This window comes from Microcebus murinus, chromosome 2, assembly GCF_040939455.1.
Source record: "Microcebus murinus isolate Inina chromosome 2, M.murinus_Inina_mat1.0, whole genome shotgun sequence".
In the NCBI taxonomy this organism is placed as follows: domain Eukaryota; kingdom Metazoa; phylum Chordata; class Mammalia; order Primates; family Cheirogaleidae; genus Microcebus; species Microcebus murinus.
The window spans coordinates 31,289,478-31,308,109 of NC_134105.1; the positions used below are offsets into that span (position 1 = coordinate 31,289,478).

An 18,632-nucleotide genomic window follows, 5' to 3' on the forward strand; every position below is an offset into this window, starting at 1 on the left:
AAATAGGTGCAAGGATTTGAGGGTCTCTGCAGGGAGTGAGTATGGTGCTTGACTATGCAGTTTAAATAGGGTAAGAGGGAAGTGAGGGTGTGAAGGGGGTGGGGGACAGTGAAAAGATAGGGGGAATTCATGGATGGTAGTTCCTGGTGGGGTCAGAGTAAGTTGAAGTTGGGGTACTAGGGGAAGTAAGTTGGAGAGATAGGAGATGGTGGTTAGAGATTGGAATTGTGATGATTGCGTAAAGTCTAGAATGTAACCAGGAGTGGTGGCTGACGTAGGGTGGTGGACAAGATCCTTGGAGGAAAGGAGGTCAAGAAACTGAGAGGCCTGGGCATTGGAAGGATCCACCATAGGGTCATTGGAATCAGCAATATTTATGAGCAAGTGGCAGTGAGTCAGGAGCTAAAGAGGGGATGTGGCCAGGGTCTGTAGATGGATGACTTGCACAAGGAGGGGTGCCATGTGTTGTGTAGTCTGATGAGGATCAGGCTGGATGTTTTAGGGAGGGGAGAAGGAGATGGTCTGAAAGCCACAATGAGGAGGAAGGAGGACATTGGTCCTACCGCTATGCCCAGTAATCTGAGGCGACAGGGAGAGAAAACAGCCATAGCTTGTGAGGGCCTTTGGGGAAGCAGTGACGCTGGAGATGGGGTTCAGTTGAACTCAGAAAAAGGAGGAGGATGAAGGGAAGGCTCGCTGGAAAGGTTGGGGATAAGGGAATTTGCTGCCCATTCATTGAGTTCCAGAGGGCACAGTGGAGGTGAAAGGAGGGGAGGTGGGATTAGAAAAGGCAACCTCAGAGCCATGTGGGGCCCAGAGTCCAGGGAAATGATAGGGCCTTGGAGACGGAGTCTTGGATGACTGATCTGAACAGGGGTAAAGGACTTGCTGAGGTTGGTCTTCATGGTTGAAGAAAGATTGTGTTGGTGAGGTGGTAGCGGAGGTGAGGGAGGAAGGTTTGCTGGGGGCCATTCCATGTGACAAAAGAGGAAACAGACCCAGAGAGATTTTTGTGTCTTGCCGGACTAAACGACAGCAAGGAATTAAATCAGATTTCTGACTTGAGGACTAATACTTTATCAACTTTGCCATAATTGCCTTTTTTCTCATGTTGTTTTAACTTCTTGAAATACCTTTCCAGGTACTTACGGTAGCCCTGAGATATTCCTGACCTTAGTGCTTATAAGATGCCATGCCTTTATGTTTTGTCTCCGAGACATAGATGAGTTTATTCATTTTATACATTTCTTCAGAGCCCAGAGGCACCATGAGTGAACATCTCCTTTCTGAAACTTACCTTGATTCTCTCTCCCCAGGCAGAGGTAATCATCTTAACTGCTCCCTCTTCCTTTGCTGTCATTGTACCCTGATATATAGGACAGGCCTGTTATAGAGCACTTGGCACATTCTGTTATAGTCAGTCAGCTCCTCTCCCCAGCCCCTGCCCAACAAGACTGATATTTCTTCTTACTACCTAGGCGCTCTGCATAGAGCATTAATGGCATTTAGTAACAGTTATGTGTTGTCTTTCTTCTTAAATCCCAGGGATAAAGTTTGTTTCACTCACGCCTCTCAACCTCCATGCCTAGCATGAAGCGGATGGTGCTTGTTCCTTAGCTGTCAGTGGCCCACCCAAGTCCCTTTGGTTTTTACGATTTGACTGCATAGGGGCCCCCCCACTTCTAACCACCAGCACTCGCACCTCTGTCTGGGGCTCTCCCTGGTCATTGGTGCCTACTTTGCCCACCCATGCATGGCAAGCCAGAAGGGCCAGGGAATTAGCACCATGCCCTCAGAGCGGCCTTAACCAAAGACTGAGTAGATGTATAAATATTCATAATCACCTGCTCCCTCGCCACTTGGGTGGAGTAACTGAGGGGTATGTGCTGGTGATCTAGTAAGCCATTTTCTAGAGCTCCTCCACAGGATTCAACTCTGGTTGCTGCAGGTGGTGACTCACATGGTGATATGCCCTTTGTTGGCCACATTCCCTTTCTACTCCCCTACCAGTGTTTCCTGAATTTACTACCCAAACGGAGTATTTGCACTTAAATCCTTGTCTCAGGGTGTACATCTGGGAAACTCAAACTAACACTGAGTTCGGCTCAAAGTAGGTGCTAAACATTCACTGAAGGAATACCTTAAAACAATAAAATGTGTTTTATGAGTGAGTGAGTGAATGCATGAATGAATGAATATTTAAGTTGTGTGTCTTTCTCCAGAAGGAAACTATAAGCTCCTGGGAGGCAGGGAGCACCTGGTTCATCTTTGTATTCATGTTTAATAGTGTTTCTGACTCATACCAACAGTTCAATAAAGGTTGGATTGAATTAAATGACCTCAAAATAGCAGTTGGTGAAAAGAGAAAAGGGTCACATAAATGACTGTGGGTTTTAATGAGGTGGAGGTGAGACTTCTATAGACAAAAAGTGAAGGAGTGGAGATAGCATCTACTCATTAAGAATAAAAATAACAGGCTAGGTGTGGTGGCTCATGCCTTAATCTCAGCACTTTGTGAGGCCAAGGTGGGAGGATTGCTTGAGACCAGGAGTTTGAGGGCAGCCTAGGCAACATAGCAATACCCCGTTTCTACAAAAAAATTAAAAATATAGCTGGGTGTAGTGGCATGCTCCTGTAGTCCCAGCTACTAGGGAGGCTAAGGCGGGAGGATTGCTTGAGCCCAGGGGTTTGAGGCTGCAGTGAAAAATGATCGTGACACTGCACTCCAGTCTGGGCAACAGATTGAGACCCCATCTCTAAACAAGAGTAAAAATAATTTCCTTATGAGAAAATTCTGGGGATGTTGTAGAAAGAAATTAGGGAAAAGCAGGAGAATGATGGAGATAAGCCAGATCATGCTTGGATGACACATCTTCCTCATAACAAGATCATCTGAAGTGCTAAGTGGATTTTCCACTTTATTGTTGATTTCTTTTTGGCAACTTTCAGAGTTTCATTATCAGCCACTGTTACATGGTCCTGCTAAAAAAATGATTCTAAAAGTTGCCATAGTCAGGTGCTTGTTTGCTCTCATGCTAAAATATCCTGCTATTTTCTTATTTCTGTAGCTTGTTTTGTACATGAAGGTTTTTCTGGCATATTAGAATCCAGTTTAGTGTCAAAACTTTTGTGAATCCAAGGATGTGTGTATGTGTACAGGTTGGGAGGATGGTGACTCATCATGCATCAGTTTGTGTAAAATACAAAAACATTTACAGTCAAATCTATTCCAAGGATCTGTATTATAAGATGTCTTTAATTTAAATGAGATAATATATGTGAAAGTTCATAGCAAAGAACCCAAAACACAACACATGCTCAATAAAAATGTTAGCTGAATTCAAATCTGAATTATAGCACCTTTTATTATTCTTGCTTCTACTTCTCTCTCTCCATTGATATGAATGATTGAGAATGGTTTTTTTTGTTGGTTTTTTTTGTTTTTTTTGAGACAGTCTCGCTTGTTGCCCAGGCTAGAGTGAGTGACGTGGCGTCAGCCTAGCTCACAGCAACCTCAAACTCCTGGGCTCAAGCAATCCTGCTGCCTCAGCCTCCCGAGTAGCTGGGACTACAGGCATGCGCCACCATGCCCGGCTAATTTTATATATATATATTAGTTGGCCAATTAATTTCTTTCTATTTATAGTAGAGACGGGGTCTCACTCTTGCTCAGGCTGGTCTTGAACTCCTGAGCTCAAACGATCCTCCCGCCTCGTCCTCCCAGAGTGCTAGGATTACAGGCATGAGCCACCATACCGGTCCCAGTTTTCTATCTTGTTTTTAATACATTAAAATATTTCCAAATAGTTCAAAAAGAAATCAGAACACAATTACCCATGATAGTAAATTATTCTTTTTAATATGTAGAAAATATTGTTTGGGTTTCAAAAAGTTGATTTAGACTAGGTTGGCAGTTGGTCACTGTACTAACTAGTTTGGCGTCTGTTCTTTTTTCCACTACTTGGTTTGGGATCTGTTCTTTTTTTCACTACTATCTTATTGATCTGTTTGGGGACGGAGTGATTATTTTAGTTTTAAAAAAAGTGGTTTGAGGCTAAACACAGTAAATCTCAAGTCCAACACGGGACTCTGGGAGACATCCTAGAGGTAACTCAGCTGCCTCCCCAAGTTAAGGTGACACCCAAGAGTACCAGGGCACTTAATCACATGGAATCCCTTGTTATTGGAGGCCAAGAGCCCCTCATTATGGAGGGCTTTCCTTCCATTTCTTGGCAGCCAAACAAAGCCCTGTCCTCCTTGGTGTCCTGCATCAGCTCCTCATGCCCTTGACATGAGGCCTGTCTGTAGATGGAAATGTTAAGGATCCTGGGGAAGGTGACACATTAAGCTCCATCCTGTGTTAGGTTTATCAGGTCCTTTCCTGAGAGGCGATATTAATGCAGAGAGGAAGTAGAGATTACTTCAGTGGTTAAGGGTGTCAGAGTTCACAGACAGGTCTGCCAAGGGCCAGCCTTAAAGCAAACCTTGGCCATGGCTGTGTGAAACTGCTATTCCTGCTGAAGCCACTATGAGCAGCAGCCTTGCATCTACTACTTCTAGAAATGTGACGGGGAAGGCACTCAGAAAGAGCAGGGGGCAAGTGAAGTTGCCCACAGCAAGAATGTCAGAGCTGTGTCAGTGGGCAAAGATGGAATTCGTTTTGCAGCTGCATCCCTACACTTGTTATGGCCCTCTTGGCACAGGGCCGGACAGCCAGTTCAGAGTCAGACACTAGACCTGTCTAGCTGCTTGGTGTAGAGCCTTTTGGGCTACACTTTAACCCATTCCATTCTTCATTTATTAAAGGACTCAGTTGGAATGAGCCAGGCCCAAAGATTTACCTTTGGAGAAGAGAGATGAAGTCCTGGTAAGACTTCCTAGGTCTATGTGAATCTGCTTGTTGAGGCTGAGCTGTCTCTGTCCACTTGTGGTTGGTATTTCCAGAAATGACTGAATTCTTCCCATTCAGAAGTTTAACTGTTTGTCTGTGGTCTCATGTTGGGATTTGAAAGCCAGATGTTTTTGCTGCTTCTCATTTTTCTAGGTCACTTTTCTGTTGCAAAGCCATTTTTCTCATCAGGTGGTAAAAAATCTCCATAAATTGTCCTACCCTGCTTAGTAGAATGTCTGTGTAATAAAATTCCAGTGCCTTACATACGTATAGTATTTTATATTTTTCAAAGCATTTTTATATATATTATCTCACTGTAATGTTGTCCTGGGTGTTCTGTATTTACTCACCATTTTCACGAACTTGAATACTTTTCTTTTTTTTTTTACCGCTTTTGAGAATACTACACAGGGTTTACTTCCCCCACCCTTTCATATTACTTTCCCCTTTCGTATTATTTTCCCCAGGGGCTATAAGTGGCAAAAGAAATTTTCAAAGAACAGTAAAAGCATATATAAATGGTACTGTTTTGTGATGGCAAAAACTGGATGCTCTTCATGACTCATCCCTGGGAATTATGTTCCAGTTCCTTGGGTTCACACTATCAGCAGAAGTACTGAAAACAATTTATTGTAATGACTACACCCACACTCACCCTGCCTTTTTAAATCCATGAAACATCCAGAATAAGGGGAAAGTGTGCAAGTTAGAGCCATATAGTAGTTGGTGGGTGTTTTGTTTTTCATTTTTGTGTGTAGAGCGTGTGCATTGATATTATTCATCATCTAATGGAGAAACTGTAACTTCACTGGCACCTTTTGTTTTCTTGGAATTATATGGTTATGCAGTATAATATCAGTTATAAAATAAAAGGTGCTGTAGGTTAAATCCTATAAGATGCTTCCTTAAAGTGTGTTTTCAAGGTTTTCTTTAGAGCATTTTAGAGACCCCTTTTTAAAGTTCATAAGACAAACCAAGTCATTCCTTGAACTTCTCGTTGCCCTACTCATCCCATTTCCTGTATCCGTCATTCCCTCCCCAGATGCCGGGTGCACTGTAGACACCTAGGTAAGTACTTAGATTAATATAAGCCATAGGATGTCAGGGCTGAAAGGGACCAAGCGAGTTGCTGCTAGCCCCTCTGACCTTTGCACTCCCTCTGTACCATCCTTGAGTGACCAGTGAGCCTCAGCCCATTACATCCTAAGGGGATGGAAAAGTATCATTTTTCTTGAGCCCAAATCAACAAACAAGAAGTAGCTGCTATGCACCAGGCACTAATCTAGGGCCTGAGTTTACAGCAGTGAACAGAAACAAAATAATGCTTTTACGGATAGCTCTATCTCTTAGAGGCATAGAAGACAAAACAAATAAGTTTTCTGCACTGAAGCCTTTAAGAAATTTGAAGACTGTGCTCATGTTCTTTTGAGTCTTCACTTCAAGCTAATACTCCCAACAAACCCAGTGTAATACAGCTTCAGGTCCTTTTGCTACATAAATGCATTCTAGTTTTGTTTAATATTGAGTTTTTGTTTAATATTGATTTTTAGTATAGTATTATTATAGTATTATAGTATTATACTATATTATTAGTATAGTATTAGATTTTAGTATAGTATTTGTTTAATATTGACTTTTAGTAGATTGATTTTTTTTAAGTTTTTTTGTTATAAAGTTAATATGTACTTGGATAACTTTCAGAAAATATAAATAAGTATAAAATATAAAGAAGAAATTACCTGTATTCCCATTACCCACTGTTAAAATGTTGGTATATTTCCTTCCAGCCATTTTCGATTTGTGTCTGTTTACATAGTTGAGATCATAATGCATTATTTATAATTTTGTATCTTGTTTTTTCACTTCACATTGACATTTGTGCTTTTATTATATTGATAGAAATCACTTAAATGGTTGCATGATGTTCCAGTCAGATAAACTTTTAAAGGTTAAGTCATAAAAGAATGGAAGGGATTCCTAAAATGGGCTACACCATTTCCTTTTCATTAAGCTTTTGGCCTCCTAAGGCACTACACTTTGAATAGTGTACTAGTCCTAGTAGGGGGAAAGTGCTAGACTCCATATCTCCTATGGATTTTTCTAACTCGAATTATTCTTGATACGCTGCTTTTTTCCTGTTCATTCCTTTGTGTTTCCGCATGATCATGCTCTGCCCATCTGTTTGGAGTGTAGGGTTGCCTGTAGAGTTTTCTTGTTGCACCAGGATGTCCAGGTGGTTGTTTTTGAGGCTCTGTTCCTGCTAGGTTCAGTCTTGAGGAGTCTGTTGGAACCAGTTCTGCTGGTGGACTAACGATGGCAAGCACAGCACTCAGCTTTGTCCTTGGATTGCAGGCCTCCAGCTGAACCAGAAGGCCCTCACCACCTTCCCGGACGTGGTGCTCGTGCGGGTGCCCACGCCCTCGGTGCAGTCGGACAGCGACATCACTGTCCTGCGACATCTGGAGAAGCTGGGCTGCCGCTTGGTCAACCGCCCACAAAGCATCTTAAATTGCATCAACAAATTCTGGACATTCCAAGAACTGGCCGGACATGGGGTCCCCATGCCAGACACCTTCTCCTATGGTGAGTCTCCTTGAAATACAGTTGTAATTTATCTTCCTAAACCACCTGCATTTCTCTATTTTCTTTCCCCAGAAACCTTCTAGTATCTCTTGTTGCCTTTCAGTGGGAGTGTGTTGCAGAAAATTGAGTCTTTATCCTGGCCATTCTTTCTGTCTGAAATGCCTTTGCTGCTTTCTCTCTGTAAGTCATTCATTAAATATGTATCTGGTACATACTATGTGCCAGCCACCATACTAGGCATTGGGATACAGCAGTAAGGGACTCTTGCCCTTAAGGCATTCCTAGTTCATGAGAGGCAGAGGACAATAACTAAACAGGCAATTTCCGTGCAGTGTAATAGTATCTCCATTAGAGATAGTGCCAGGTAGTGCAGGAATACATAGGAGAGCTCCTAACGGAGTTTAGACATTGAGGAAGACTTCTTAAAGGAGATAACATCTAACTAATCTGAAGTTATCCAGCTAAATGAAGGGGGTTGGGGAGTAATCTAATAGAGAGCAGAATATAAAGGTAAGAGACAACATGACCTGCTGGTGGTGTCATGAGTAATTCCTCCAATGGTAAGGGAGAGAGAGTTGAGCTATAAGGCTGTAAAGATAAGGAGGTGGCATACATAGCATGTGAACGAGATCAGGGTTCATCCTGAGATTAACAGGAAATTGTGGGAGGGCTTTAATCAGGGAGGGTGGACTGATCAGAGTTTTAGTTCAGAAGATCACGTTGGCCCCACTGTGAAGAAGGAATTGGACAGGGGTAGAAATGGAATCAGTAGGGGTAGGTGTTTAAAACAATCCAAATGAGCAATGATTGGCTAAATTAATAGTAAGAATGAAGATAGATAAATTAAGGAATTAGGAAGGAACTAGAAATAATAAGATATGATGATTGATTAGATATGAGGAGTATGGAGAGAAATCAAGGGTGACTCTGATTTGGGCAACCAGAGGTTCACCAAGACTAGAAACATGGGAGGCGAGAAGCCAATTGGTGGGTAGATGTGAGAGATTGTGGGAGAGAGATGATTTCAATTTGGAACATATTCTGTTTGAGATGTCTGTAGTATATACAGGTGCAAATATTCAGTCAGCAGCAGATAAAAGGATCTGGAGCTTCTGAAAGAAATGCAGACTAGGGACATGGGTTTGGAGGCCTTCATTATGTTAGGTGAAGTCACAGGAATGGATGAGTACTCTGGGGAATGTGTAGAATGAAAAGAGGGCTGAACTATACACTTAAAAGGTTAAAATGATAAATTTTACATTTTGTATATTTTACTATAATAAATAAAATTTAGAAAGGGGATCCTTTAGAGAATGAGTAGAAGAAGAAGAACCTATAAAAGATACTAAGCAAAAGCAATTTGAGAGATGAGAAGAGAAAGAAGAGAGATTAACAGGAGCCAGTAGAGAGAATATTCCAAGAAGGATGCTATAATCAAAAGTATTGTGTGGTTCCAAAAGGATAAGTATCATAAGCACCAAAATGTGTGTGTTGGATTTAGCAACAGGAAGTTTAATGAAGGCAGTGATGGGGAAAGGAACCAGATTGTCGGGGGGTGAGGAAATGAATGGAAAGTAAGGAAATGGAAATAGTGAGTTTCTATAACTCTTACAGGTACTTTATGGTAGGGATACAAAGTTGCAGTTAAGGGATGATGCAAGGTCAAGGAACAGGGAATCTATTTAAGATGGGAGAGAACTGAGCATGTTGTAAATGCTGATGATATTATGAACTGAGAGGTTGAAGGTACCACAGAGAGGGGACACTGTGATGGTACAAGATTCCTGAGAAGGTGAGAGAGAAGGGTCCAAAGCACAGGGTCAGGGATGGCCTTAGATTAGGAGGACCTCTCTCTCACTGCACTGTAAGGAAAGGAAAAAAGGATGGCTAGAGAGGACTTCAGTTTATCAGCAGGAAGTTGGGAGTTGCCTTCGTATAAAACGTCCTCTTCATGCAGATGCCCCTTCATATCTATGCGGCCTCCTCATGTTTTAATCATTAGCACTTGTCTGAACAAGACAGGTCTTGTCAGTATTCTAGGGTATTTTGCTTTGCAAAATGAACTATATGATACCATCTGTGGTAGAAAGAATAATGGTCCCCAAAAAGATGCCCACGTCCTAATCTCTGGAACCTATGAATATGTTTGGTTACATGGCAAAAGGGAATTAAGGCAGCAGACGGAGTTAAGGTTGCTAATCAGATGACTCAGGGAGATTATCCTAAACTATCCATGTGGGCCCAATGTATCATAATAACTGAACTTAAAAGTGGAAGAGGGAGGGAGAAGAGAGTCAGAGGGAGATGTGACTGTGGACGAAGATCAAAGTGATGAGATGTGAGAAGTACTCTATCTGCCATTGCTGCCTTTGAAGATGGAAGGGGACATGAGCTCTAGAAGCTATAAAAGGCAAGGAAACGGATTCCTCTAGAGCCTCCAAAAAAGAATGCAACCGCCTGACACTTTGATTTTAGCCCAGTGAGACCTGTGTTGGACTTCTAACTACAGAACTGTAAGACAATAGATTTGTGTGTTATTTAAACCAATTTGTTGGTAATGTGTTACAGCAGCAATAGAAAACTAGTACAGCACTGTACCCAAAAAATGCAACTATCTAGCACATTTTTGCAAGCTAGGAAGTAAACTAAAAGGACCTCTGAGCAGGCCAAATATGTGTCACAAACTCCATTCACTGAACAAATGGGAAAGCTCTTCAGACTCCTCTCTGGTACCAAATTTCCCTTGTGCTGGAACAATCATCTCACAAGTTGTTTTGTTCTTTCTAAGCCCATGGCAAAGATAAGCAGGAAGAGAGGCTTCTGCTCTATACCGACAGCAAATGTCAGTTGGCATCTGACAGCAAGGAATGTGACAAACCTTTGGAAACAACTAGGAAGTACACTAGTCTGGTGCCATTAAATAAAGGGCAAATGTAGTCTCCAAAGGCTTTATAGTACAGTCATTAATGTTCATGACATTGACTCTAAGTTATAAAGAAAAGGTTATGTTCAATAGTATACATAAGGAATCAAGGAAGTTTGTAAAACAATTTAGAAAGGTTTTTTTTTGTTGTTTTGTTTCTTCTAGAGATAAGATCTTACTCTGTTGCCTGGGGTAGAGTGCAGTGGTGTGCTCATAGCTCACTGCAGCCTCGAACTCCCAGCCTCAAGCAATACCCCTGCCTCAGCCTCCTGAATAGCTGGGACTACTGATGCATGCCACCAATCCCCCTGCCTCAGCTTCCTGAATAGCTGGGACTACTGATGCATGCCACCATACTTGGTTAATTTTTCTGTTTTTTTGTAGAGATAGGACCTTGCTATTGCCCAGGCTTGTTTTGAGCTCCTGGGCTCAAGCAATCCTCCCATCTCAGCCTCCCAGAGTACTACAGTTACAGGCATGAGCCATTGCACTTGGCAATTTAGAAAGATTTTCACGCAGTTATTATTCATATTTTTTAAATTAAGGTTTAAAGAGGTATATAGTGAAGTCAGTGTAGGCTTTAGAGTCATAACTTAACTTTGGTGAAACAAATCCCTAGGCTTGGTTTCTTGGAGTACTGGTTTTCTATTTTTGCATAACAAACTACTAAAAGCTGAGCAGCTTGATTATCTCACACTTTCTAAAGATCAGTATTCCAGCCACAGCAGAGCAGGTTCTCTGTTTAGGTCTCACAAGGCTAAAATCAAGGTGTCAGCTGGGGCTGTGGTCTCATTTGAGATTTGAGGTCATCTTCTAAGCCTGCTGGTTGTTGGCATTCAGTTCCTTATGCCTTGGCATTCAGTCGTAGGTCTGAGTTCCCCACTTCCTTGCTGGCCATCACCAGGGGCCATTCTCAGCTCCTAGAGGCTGCCCTCTGTTCTCTGCCATGTGGCCTTCTCCACAATGTGGCAGTTTGCTCCTTCAAAGCCAGCAGAAGAGCCTCTCTGACACTTCACCTTTTTTAAAGGACTCACCTGAAAGATCAGGCCCACCAAGGATCATCTTCCTTTTGATTAACTCAGTCAACTGATTAACGACCTAATCAAAGGAATGATATCCTATCATATTCACTGGTCCCTTCCACACTCAAGAGAGGGAATTATAGAAGTTGTGTACACCAGAGGGTAGGAATCTTGGGGGTCATCTTAGAATTCTGCCTACTACAGCCATTGTAATGGGAAAGGTACCTACCTGTGCAATTGTTATGAGGATTTCACAAACTAGAGCATGCAGAGCCTTTGCCACATAGAAGGTACTTGATAAATGTTGGTTTCCTTACCTTTCTGCTGCTACCTCTTACATTACAAGTGCATGATGCATGTCTGTTGGGTTGAATGGGTTTGAGTTGCTTTAATCAGAGAGACATGAGCCCTCCCACAGTGGGACAGGGCGCAGTGCTGGGGATGACCACTGCCTGACCATCAGCCTTACTGACTTTCACCTTTTCTTGGCAGGTGGACATGAAGACTTCTCTAAAATGATTGATGAAGCTGAGCCCTTGGGCTACCCAGTTGTGGTGAAGAGCACACGAGGCCACCGGGGTCAGTGCTACTCCTCCAGGGCTTCCTGGTTGTCAGTTAGTCCCTGGCTGCTGCTCTGCAGGGACAGGGCACTCCTAAAGTGCTACTTGGGAAGATGGAGCTCCCCCTTGAGGAGCCTGCAGTGTAGTTCTTCTCTCTGTCCCCTCCTGTTTGTCCCCCTGGTCCTCTGCACTTTTGTTAGGTCCTGCTTATCTCTTTCTTGGACTCTGGCAACAGACTGCTGACTTGACTCTGATTGGTTTCCCTAACTCCACTGCCAGGGCATCCTCCGTTGTGTTTTTGAAGTAATTCTTCTGAAACTTAGATCTGTTCTTGTCACTCTCTTGCCAAAAAACCCTCCCAAGACCTTGTGTTGCCTGTTAGACAAAGTCCATTTTCCTCACTGTGACGCCAAGGGCCCTGTACAAACAGCCTCAACCTTCTCTTGCAGCCTTCTCTGGCCACATGACCCCTTCATCATAATTCATTCCAGATCACTTCTCATTCGCCAAATAGACCATGCATCTTCCCATGGCAGGGAAGGGCGGTGGGGTAAAGGTTAAAGGTCATCTTTAACTGTCTGCTCTTTTCCCTTTTCTGGGAATGCCATCTTCCTCTGCCTACCTGGTGAACATGTCTGCTCCTCCTTTCAGGCGAGCTCCAAATGTCACTTCTTTTCTACCCACATCCCTGATCTCCCCCCCTGTGTTCATACAGAATTAACTGCTCTTCCCTTTTTGTTCCCGTAGCACTTTGTACATGCTTCTGGCATAGTGTCGCACTTTACAACAGTTACAAGTTTATGTGCCTGCTTCCTTTATTAGACTACGAGCTGCTTGGCAGTGGGGACCAAGTCCTGAGAATCTCTGTCTCTGTAAGGCTTACTGCAGTGCTTGATGCATGGTAGGGACATTGGCAGCAGAAAGCAGTCCTCCTGCAGAATGTGAGCAGGCACCTCATCATGACACCCAGATGGCCTGCTTTAATGCCCAGGGCATCTGGAGTAAGGGGAGGTAACCCTAAACAGACACATGATGATCAGTTACTGTGGTATAGGGACTGTGAAACATGAATGAACTAGACGCAGCCACTGCTCTCAAGGGGCTCAAAGGTATAGATAGTAGAGACAGTTGCACTGCAGGAGATCACTACTGTAGCAGGCACACCCGGGGCCTGTTTGAGCCTGAAGGGGGGGGGCAACTCTGCTGTGAAGGCTCCGCTGGAAGTAAAGAGAGACTTAAGTCAAAGTGCAGAGTTTGAACTGGAGGAAATGCGTGAGCAACATGCAGAAGCAGGTGTAGGCAAAGCAGCCTCTGAGTCAAGGAGTCCTGCTGAGGAGCGGAGAGACGAGTCTGCATGGCATGGGGGACTCCTAATACTACTGAGATATGCTGCCATGCTAAACTTCAGTCTTTCAACTATTTTATTGCGGTACAGTATTTATAATGTAAAATTGATCTAATATTTATGGAGTGCCCACAAAGTGCCAGGCACTATCTAGGGTCTGGGATTACAGATAAATTCCTGCCCTCAAGGAGCTTATGCTGTAGAAGGTAAGACAGTAAACAGAAATTAAATGTAGTACATAATTTTTAAAAAAGTTTTTAAAATTGACATATGAATCACATAAGAAATTTATCATTGCAAAGTATAAAATTTAGTAAATTCACTGTTTAACCATTACTACTATCTAATTTCAGAACATTTCCATCACTCCCAAAAGAAACTCCCTACTTATTAGAAGTTAGTTCCAATTGCCCCTCCTTTAGTCTCTGGCAACCACCGACCTACCTTCTGTTTCTATAGATTTGCCTATTTTAGCCATTATATATAAATAGATTTATATGATATGTGGGGTTTTTGTGTCTGGCTGCTTAGCATGATGTGTTTTTCAAATGTCATCCATGTTGCAGCGAGTAACATCACTTTATCCCTTTTCTACTGTATGGATATACCACGTTTTGTTTACCTGTTCATCAGTTGGTGGACATTTGGGTTTTGTCCACTTTGTGACTATTATGTATAATGCTGCTCTGAACATTTGTGTACAAATTTTTATATAGACTTACACTTTCATTTCTCCTGGGTATATATCTATAAGTGGAATTGTTAGGTTATATGGTAATTCTATTTGTGTTTTGTTTTTGAGACAAGGTCTCACTCTGTTGCCCACGCTAGAGTATAGTGGTGTCATCATAGCTCACTGCAACCTCAAAATCCTGGGTTCAAGCAGTCCTCCTGCCTCAGCCTCCCAAGTAGCTGGGACATCAGGCATGTGCCAGTACACTGGGGTAATTTTTCTGCTTTTTGTAGAGATGAGTTCTGGCTGTTGCTCTTGAACTCCTGGGCTCAAGCAATCCTCCTGCTTCAGTCTCCCAAAGTGATAGGATTACAGACATGAGCCACTGTGCCTAGCCTTATATGATAATTCTATCTTTAATTTTTAGAAGACTGCCAGACTATTTTCCACAATGGTTATGCCATTTTACCTTCCTACCAGCAATATGTGATGGTTCCAATTTCTCTTTGTTCTCACCAACACTTAATTATTTTTTGTTTATTTTTTATATTCCTGGCTTGTCTTCAGCAAGAACACTTGTTATTTTTATGTATATATGTTGATTATAGCCATCCAAGTTAGTGTAAAGTGGTATCTCTGTAGTTTTGATTTGCATTTCTGTAATGACAAATGATGTTGAACATACTTTCATGTGCTTATTGGCCAGTTGTATATCTTCTTTGGAGGAATATTTATTCAAATTCTTTGCCCATTTTTTTAACTTGGGTCTTTTGTCTTTTTATTGTTGAGTTTTAAGGGTTCTTTTTATAATGTGTATGCTAGATCATTATTAGATATATAATTTGAACATGTTTTTTCCCATTCTGTAGGTTGCCTTTTCATTTCTTAATAATGTCTTTGATTAGAAGTTTTTAATTTTGATGAAGTCTATTTTGTCTATTTTTTCCTTTGGTTCATGTACTTTGATGTCATTTTGTGTTTGCCTAATCCAGGGTCATACATATTTACATCTATGTTGCCTTCTAAGAGTTTTATAGTTTTAGTCCTTACATTTGGGTCTTTGATCTATTTTGAGATAATTTTTGTATATGGTATGAGATGGGAGTCCAACTTCATGCTTTCACATGTGGATATCCAGTTTTCCTAGCACCATTTGTTGAAGAGACTGTTCTTTCCTCATTGAATATTCTTGGAACCCTTGTCAAAAATCAATTGACCATATGTATGAAGGTTTATATCTGGGCTTTCAATTCTGTTCCATTGATACATGGGCCTAGCTTTATGCCAGGCTACATAGTCTCTATTACTGTAACTTTGTGGTAAGTTTTGAAATTGAGAAGTGTGAGTCCTCTAACTTTGTCCTTCTTTTTCAAGATTATTTTAGCTATTTGGAGTCCTTTGCATGTCCATATGAATTTTAGGATCAGCTTGTGAATTTCTGCAAAAAAGGAAGTTGGAATTTTGATAGGGGTTACATTAAATCTATAGATCAGTTTGAGGAATATTGCCATCTTAACAATTTATGAACATGGGATGTCTTTCCACTTATTTAGATCTTTAATTTCTTTTAACAATGTTTTATAGTTTTCAGAATATGCCTTATACTTCTTTGGTTAAATTTATTTCTAAATATTTTATTCCTTTTGATGCTATGGTAAATGGAATTGTGTTCTTAATTTCATTTTCAGATTGTTCATTGCTAGTGTAACACATAGTATTTTAGCAGGGAAAATGGATAGGAAGTAAACAGAGTTACAGTAGTTAAGTTAGAGTTCAGCAAGATAGTGAGTGCACAGGCTGTGCCCTTGAGAAAGTTACTGATCTTTTGGACCCTTTTTTCCCTTATCAGTAAAACAGTAATAACCATCCTTGTCATAATAGCTTCATAGGGCTAGTGTGAAGTATAAAGGAAATAATAAAACAAAACAAACTGCTTGGCACTTAGATGATTAAGTGCCCTTCCTCCCCTTTTCTCTCCTTACTTTAAAACTGTAACTCCTTTATTAACTGTAGACTAATCCCCATATTAGAACCTCTGTACCAAGAACCAAGGAATCCAACTCCTAACTCTAGCCCCCATCTCTGCTGAAAATCCTACCTAATGTCCAGAGAACCCCAATGCCTATAACTGAATCCCAGCCATCTGTTGCAAGGTGCTAGATCTCCTGGTGTCAGACATCTAACTACTTGTACCTCTGCTCATTGACTGAGACTTGGAACACTGATGTTGCATTGTGCCCACCTGCTGGGACCTCTCTCTCTGACTCCCATGCTGACTTGCTGGGCCCTCTGCAACTTCTCTGACACTAACTGCCCACTAAACTACACACCTTGCTATCACCTGCCACTTGGACATCTTCACATCACTTGGTCCCATTCCTCTAGCTCTGTCAGGTGTTTAGGGTCCAGTCATGTCAGGAATGATTGAGTCCTGGTTATGACATGTTCTGGAGGTTACTTTTCAGTCTTATGTGCCACTAGGGACTGATGCCCATCACTCTTTTTATTAAGACTTCTAACAGGTTCCACTCCTTTTAAGATGGTAACACAAAACTTAGGAAAACCATCTCTTTGCTCCATATTTACTAGAAAGAATGCTCAGACTGGGCATGCTTATGTCAGATTTGTAGAGCAAACTGACCAGGAAGCCCTGGTCAGATCTGTTAACTAATACGCAAATGGAAAAGTAGATGCTAAGTAATTACAAAAGCATAGGTGATTCAAGCAGAAAATAAAGAATTTAGAATCAAGAAGGAATGCTTTCCCCAGAGAGCAACAGAAGTATATAGGTCATTCCATTTGGAATTAAATGGGTATAGCCACGTAATAACTGCCTTATGTTTGAAAGGATGAAGGGCGTCTGCCAGTGGCTCCTCCTCTGAGCTCCCACCGTGTTTTGTACAGACCTCTCAGTGTCATGTCATGCTGTGTTGTGGTTACATTTTTTTGATCTCTCTCAATCCAGACTTGGGCTTTCTATAAAGCATGTCCAATTAATTTTGTTCTGTAAACATTAATTGACATCTGCCCTGTGCATCGAGCCCAGTGTGGGGTTTGGAGGACAAAAAAGTGAGTGAGACATGGATCCTGCCTAATCAGCATCCTGGGGTGACAGGAGATGCTAATTAACTGTTTTTGGAACTGAATTGATTAGATCCTTAGGATTTTTATTTTGGCCCCTTTTCTCTGTTTCTGGAATACATTATTATGTCATTTTGAAAAGACAAGTGGTGGCAAGAGGCTTCTGAAGCCTCAAGGCTCAATGCCCATTTGAGAAGGAGCAAGAGTCTAGTCAGAGAAACAGAAGGGGCTAAAGGTGGGTGAATTCAGAGAGAACTGATGATGGTGTGGGACAAGGAGGCAGGATGTCAAGGACAGAGTCTGGAGGCTTCTGCAACCACTTCTCTTGCTCTGTCTTTTTTCTTAAAGGGAAAGCTGTTTTTCTGGCAAGAGATAAACATCACCTCTCAGACATCTGCCATCTGATCCGCCATGACGTGCCCTACCTGTTCCAGAAGTATGTGAAGGAGTCACATGGAAAGGACATCCGGGTGGTGGTGGTAGGGGGCCAGGTGATAGGCTCAATGCTTCGCTGCTCCACAGACGGACGGATGCAAAGCAACTGCTCTCTAGGTAAGGTATAAACTCGCAGAGCCACTCTGTTGTCATGGAAGGCCACCAGGTTTTTTCACTGGGGTGTTTGGGCCTGTTTAGTAACTGTGTATTGATGCCTATCTTGTCAGACCCTCTGCTAGCCACCAGGATCTCACAGATAAGAATGAGAAATGAGCCCTTTCTTCTCTCAGCAAGCATTCAGGAGGGGAACAGATGACGACTGTAAGTGCTATGACAGAGGTCAGGGTAGGGGTGTCAGGAAACGGAGGTTTGAACCCTATCTTGCAGGTGTTAGGACTTGTCAGGTTTTTAAAAGTGTTTGAGAAAAACTCCATCTGGGTAAAGGATGGATTAAAGGCATAAGATGAGGGCAGGGAGATAAGTTTCAAGCCTATTGCAACAGCTCAGACAAGAAATAATAAGAGTCTAAGCTAAAGCAATGGCAGGAGAAAAGATCATATTTTCCTTTTACTTTTATTATAACCAAAAATTGTTTTCCTTTTATGTATAATGCTATTAGAAAGCTATAGTTTATGCTTTGGTCGAATGCATGAACCCATCCCACGAACCTATTGATAAAGTTTGTTTTCTGTTGTAGGGAATGGAAACATTCCAGAGGGGATGTAAGTTCTTGTCCCCATCACAAAAAACTATTGTCAGCCTCCTTGAATGAATGTGTGTATTGGTAATATGGAAAAAAAAACACCTATAGTTATTCTTTCCTAAATCACCAGATGAAGACCAAGTCCAGTGACTAATAAAGAGGCAGAGACACTGATTTGGTTCTTCTTTCATTAATATTCATTGAGCATGTCCACGACCAGACTCTGGTATATATTGGGAGTGTAGAAATTATGAGAGAGCCTTGCCCTCAGGTAGCACGTGGTCCAGTAAAGACGACACATAAACAGATAGCTGTAGGATACTGTGATGAAGTGGTGTGATACAGTCAACTGCTAGATTCAGAATGGCACAGGACTAAGTACCTTCCATGTTATCTCATTTCATTTTCATGATGAT

General features: G+C 41.8%; 1 protein-coding gene across 1 annotated transcript in view; it reads left to right on the forward strand.

The window, feature by feature from the left end:
- Positions 1–18,632, forward strand: part of RIMKLA (ribosomal modification protein rimK like family member A) — a 36,332-nt gene that overhangs the window by 8,146 nt on the left and 9,554 nt on the right. The window contains exons 2-4 of the mRNA XM_012748504.2: positions 7,244–7,474; positions 11,912–11,998; positions 17,427–17,630. Of these exons, the coding sequence (XP_012603958.1) occupies positions 7,244–7,474; positions 11,912–11,998; positions 17,427–17,630 (522 nt within the window). The remainder of the gene's footprint in view (positions 1–7,243; positions 7,475–11,911; positions 11,999–17,426; positions 17,631–18,632) is intronic.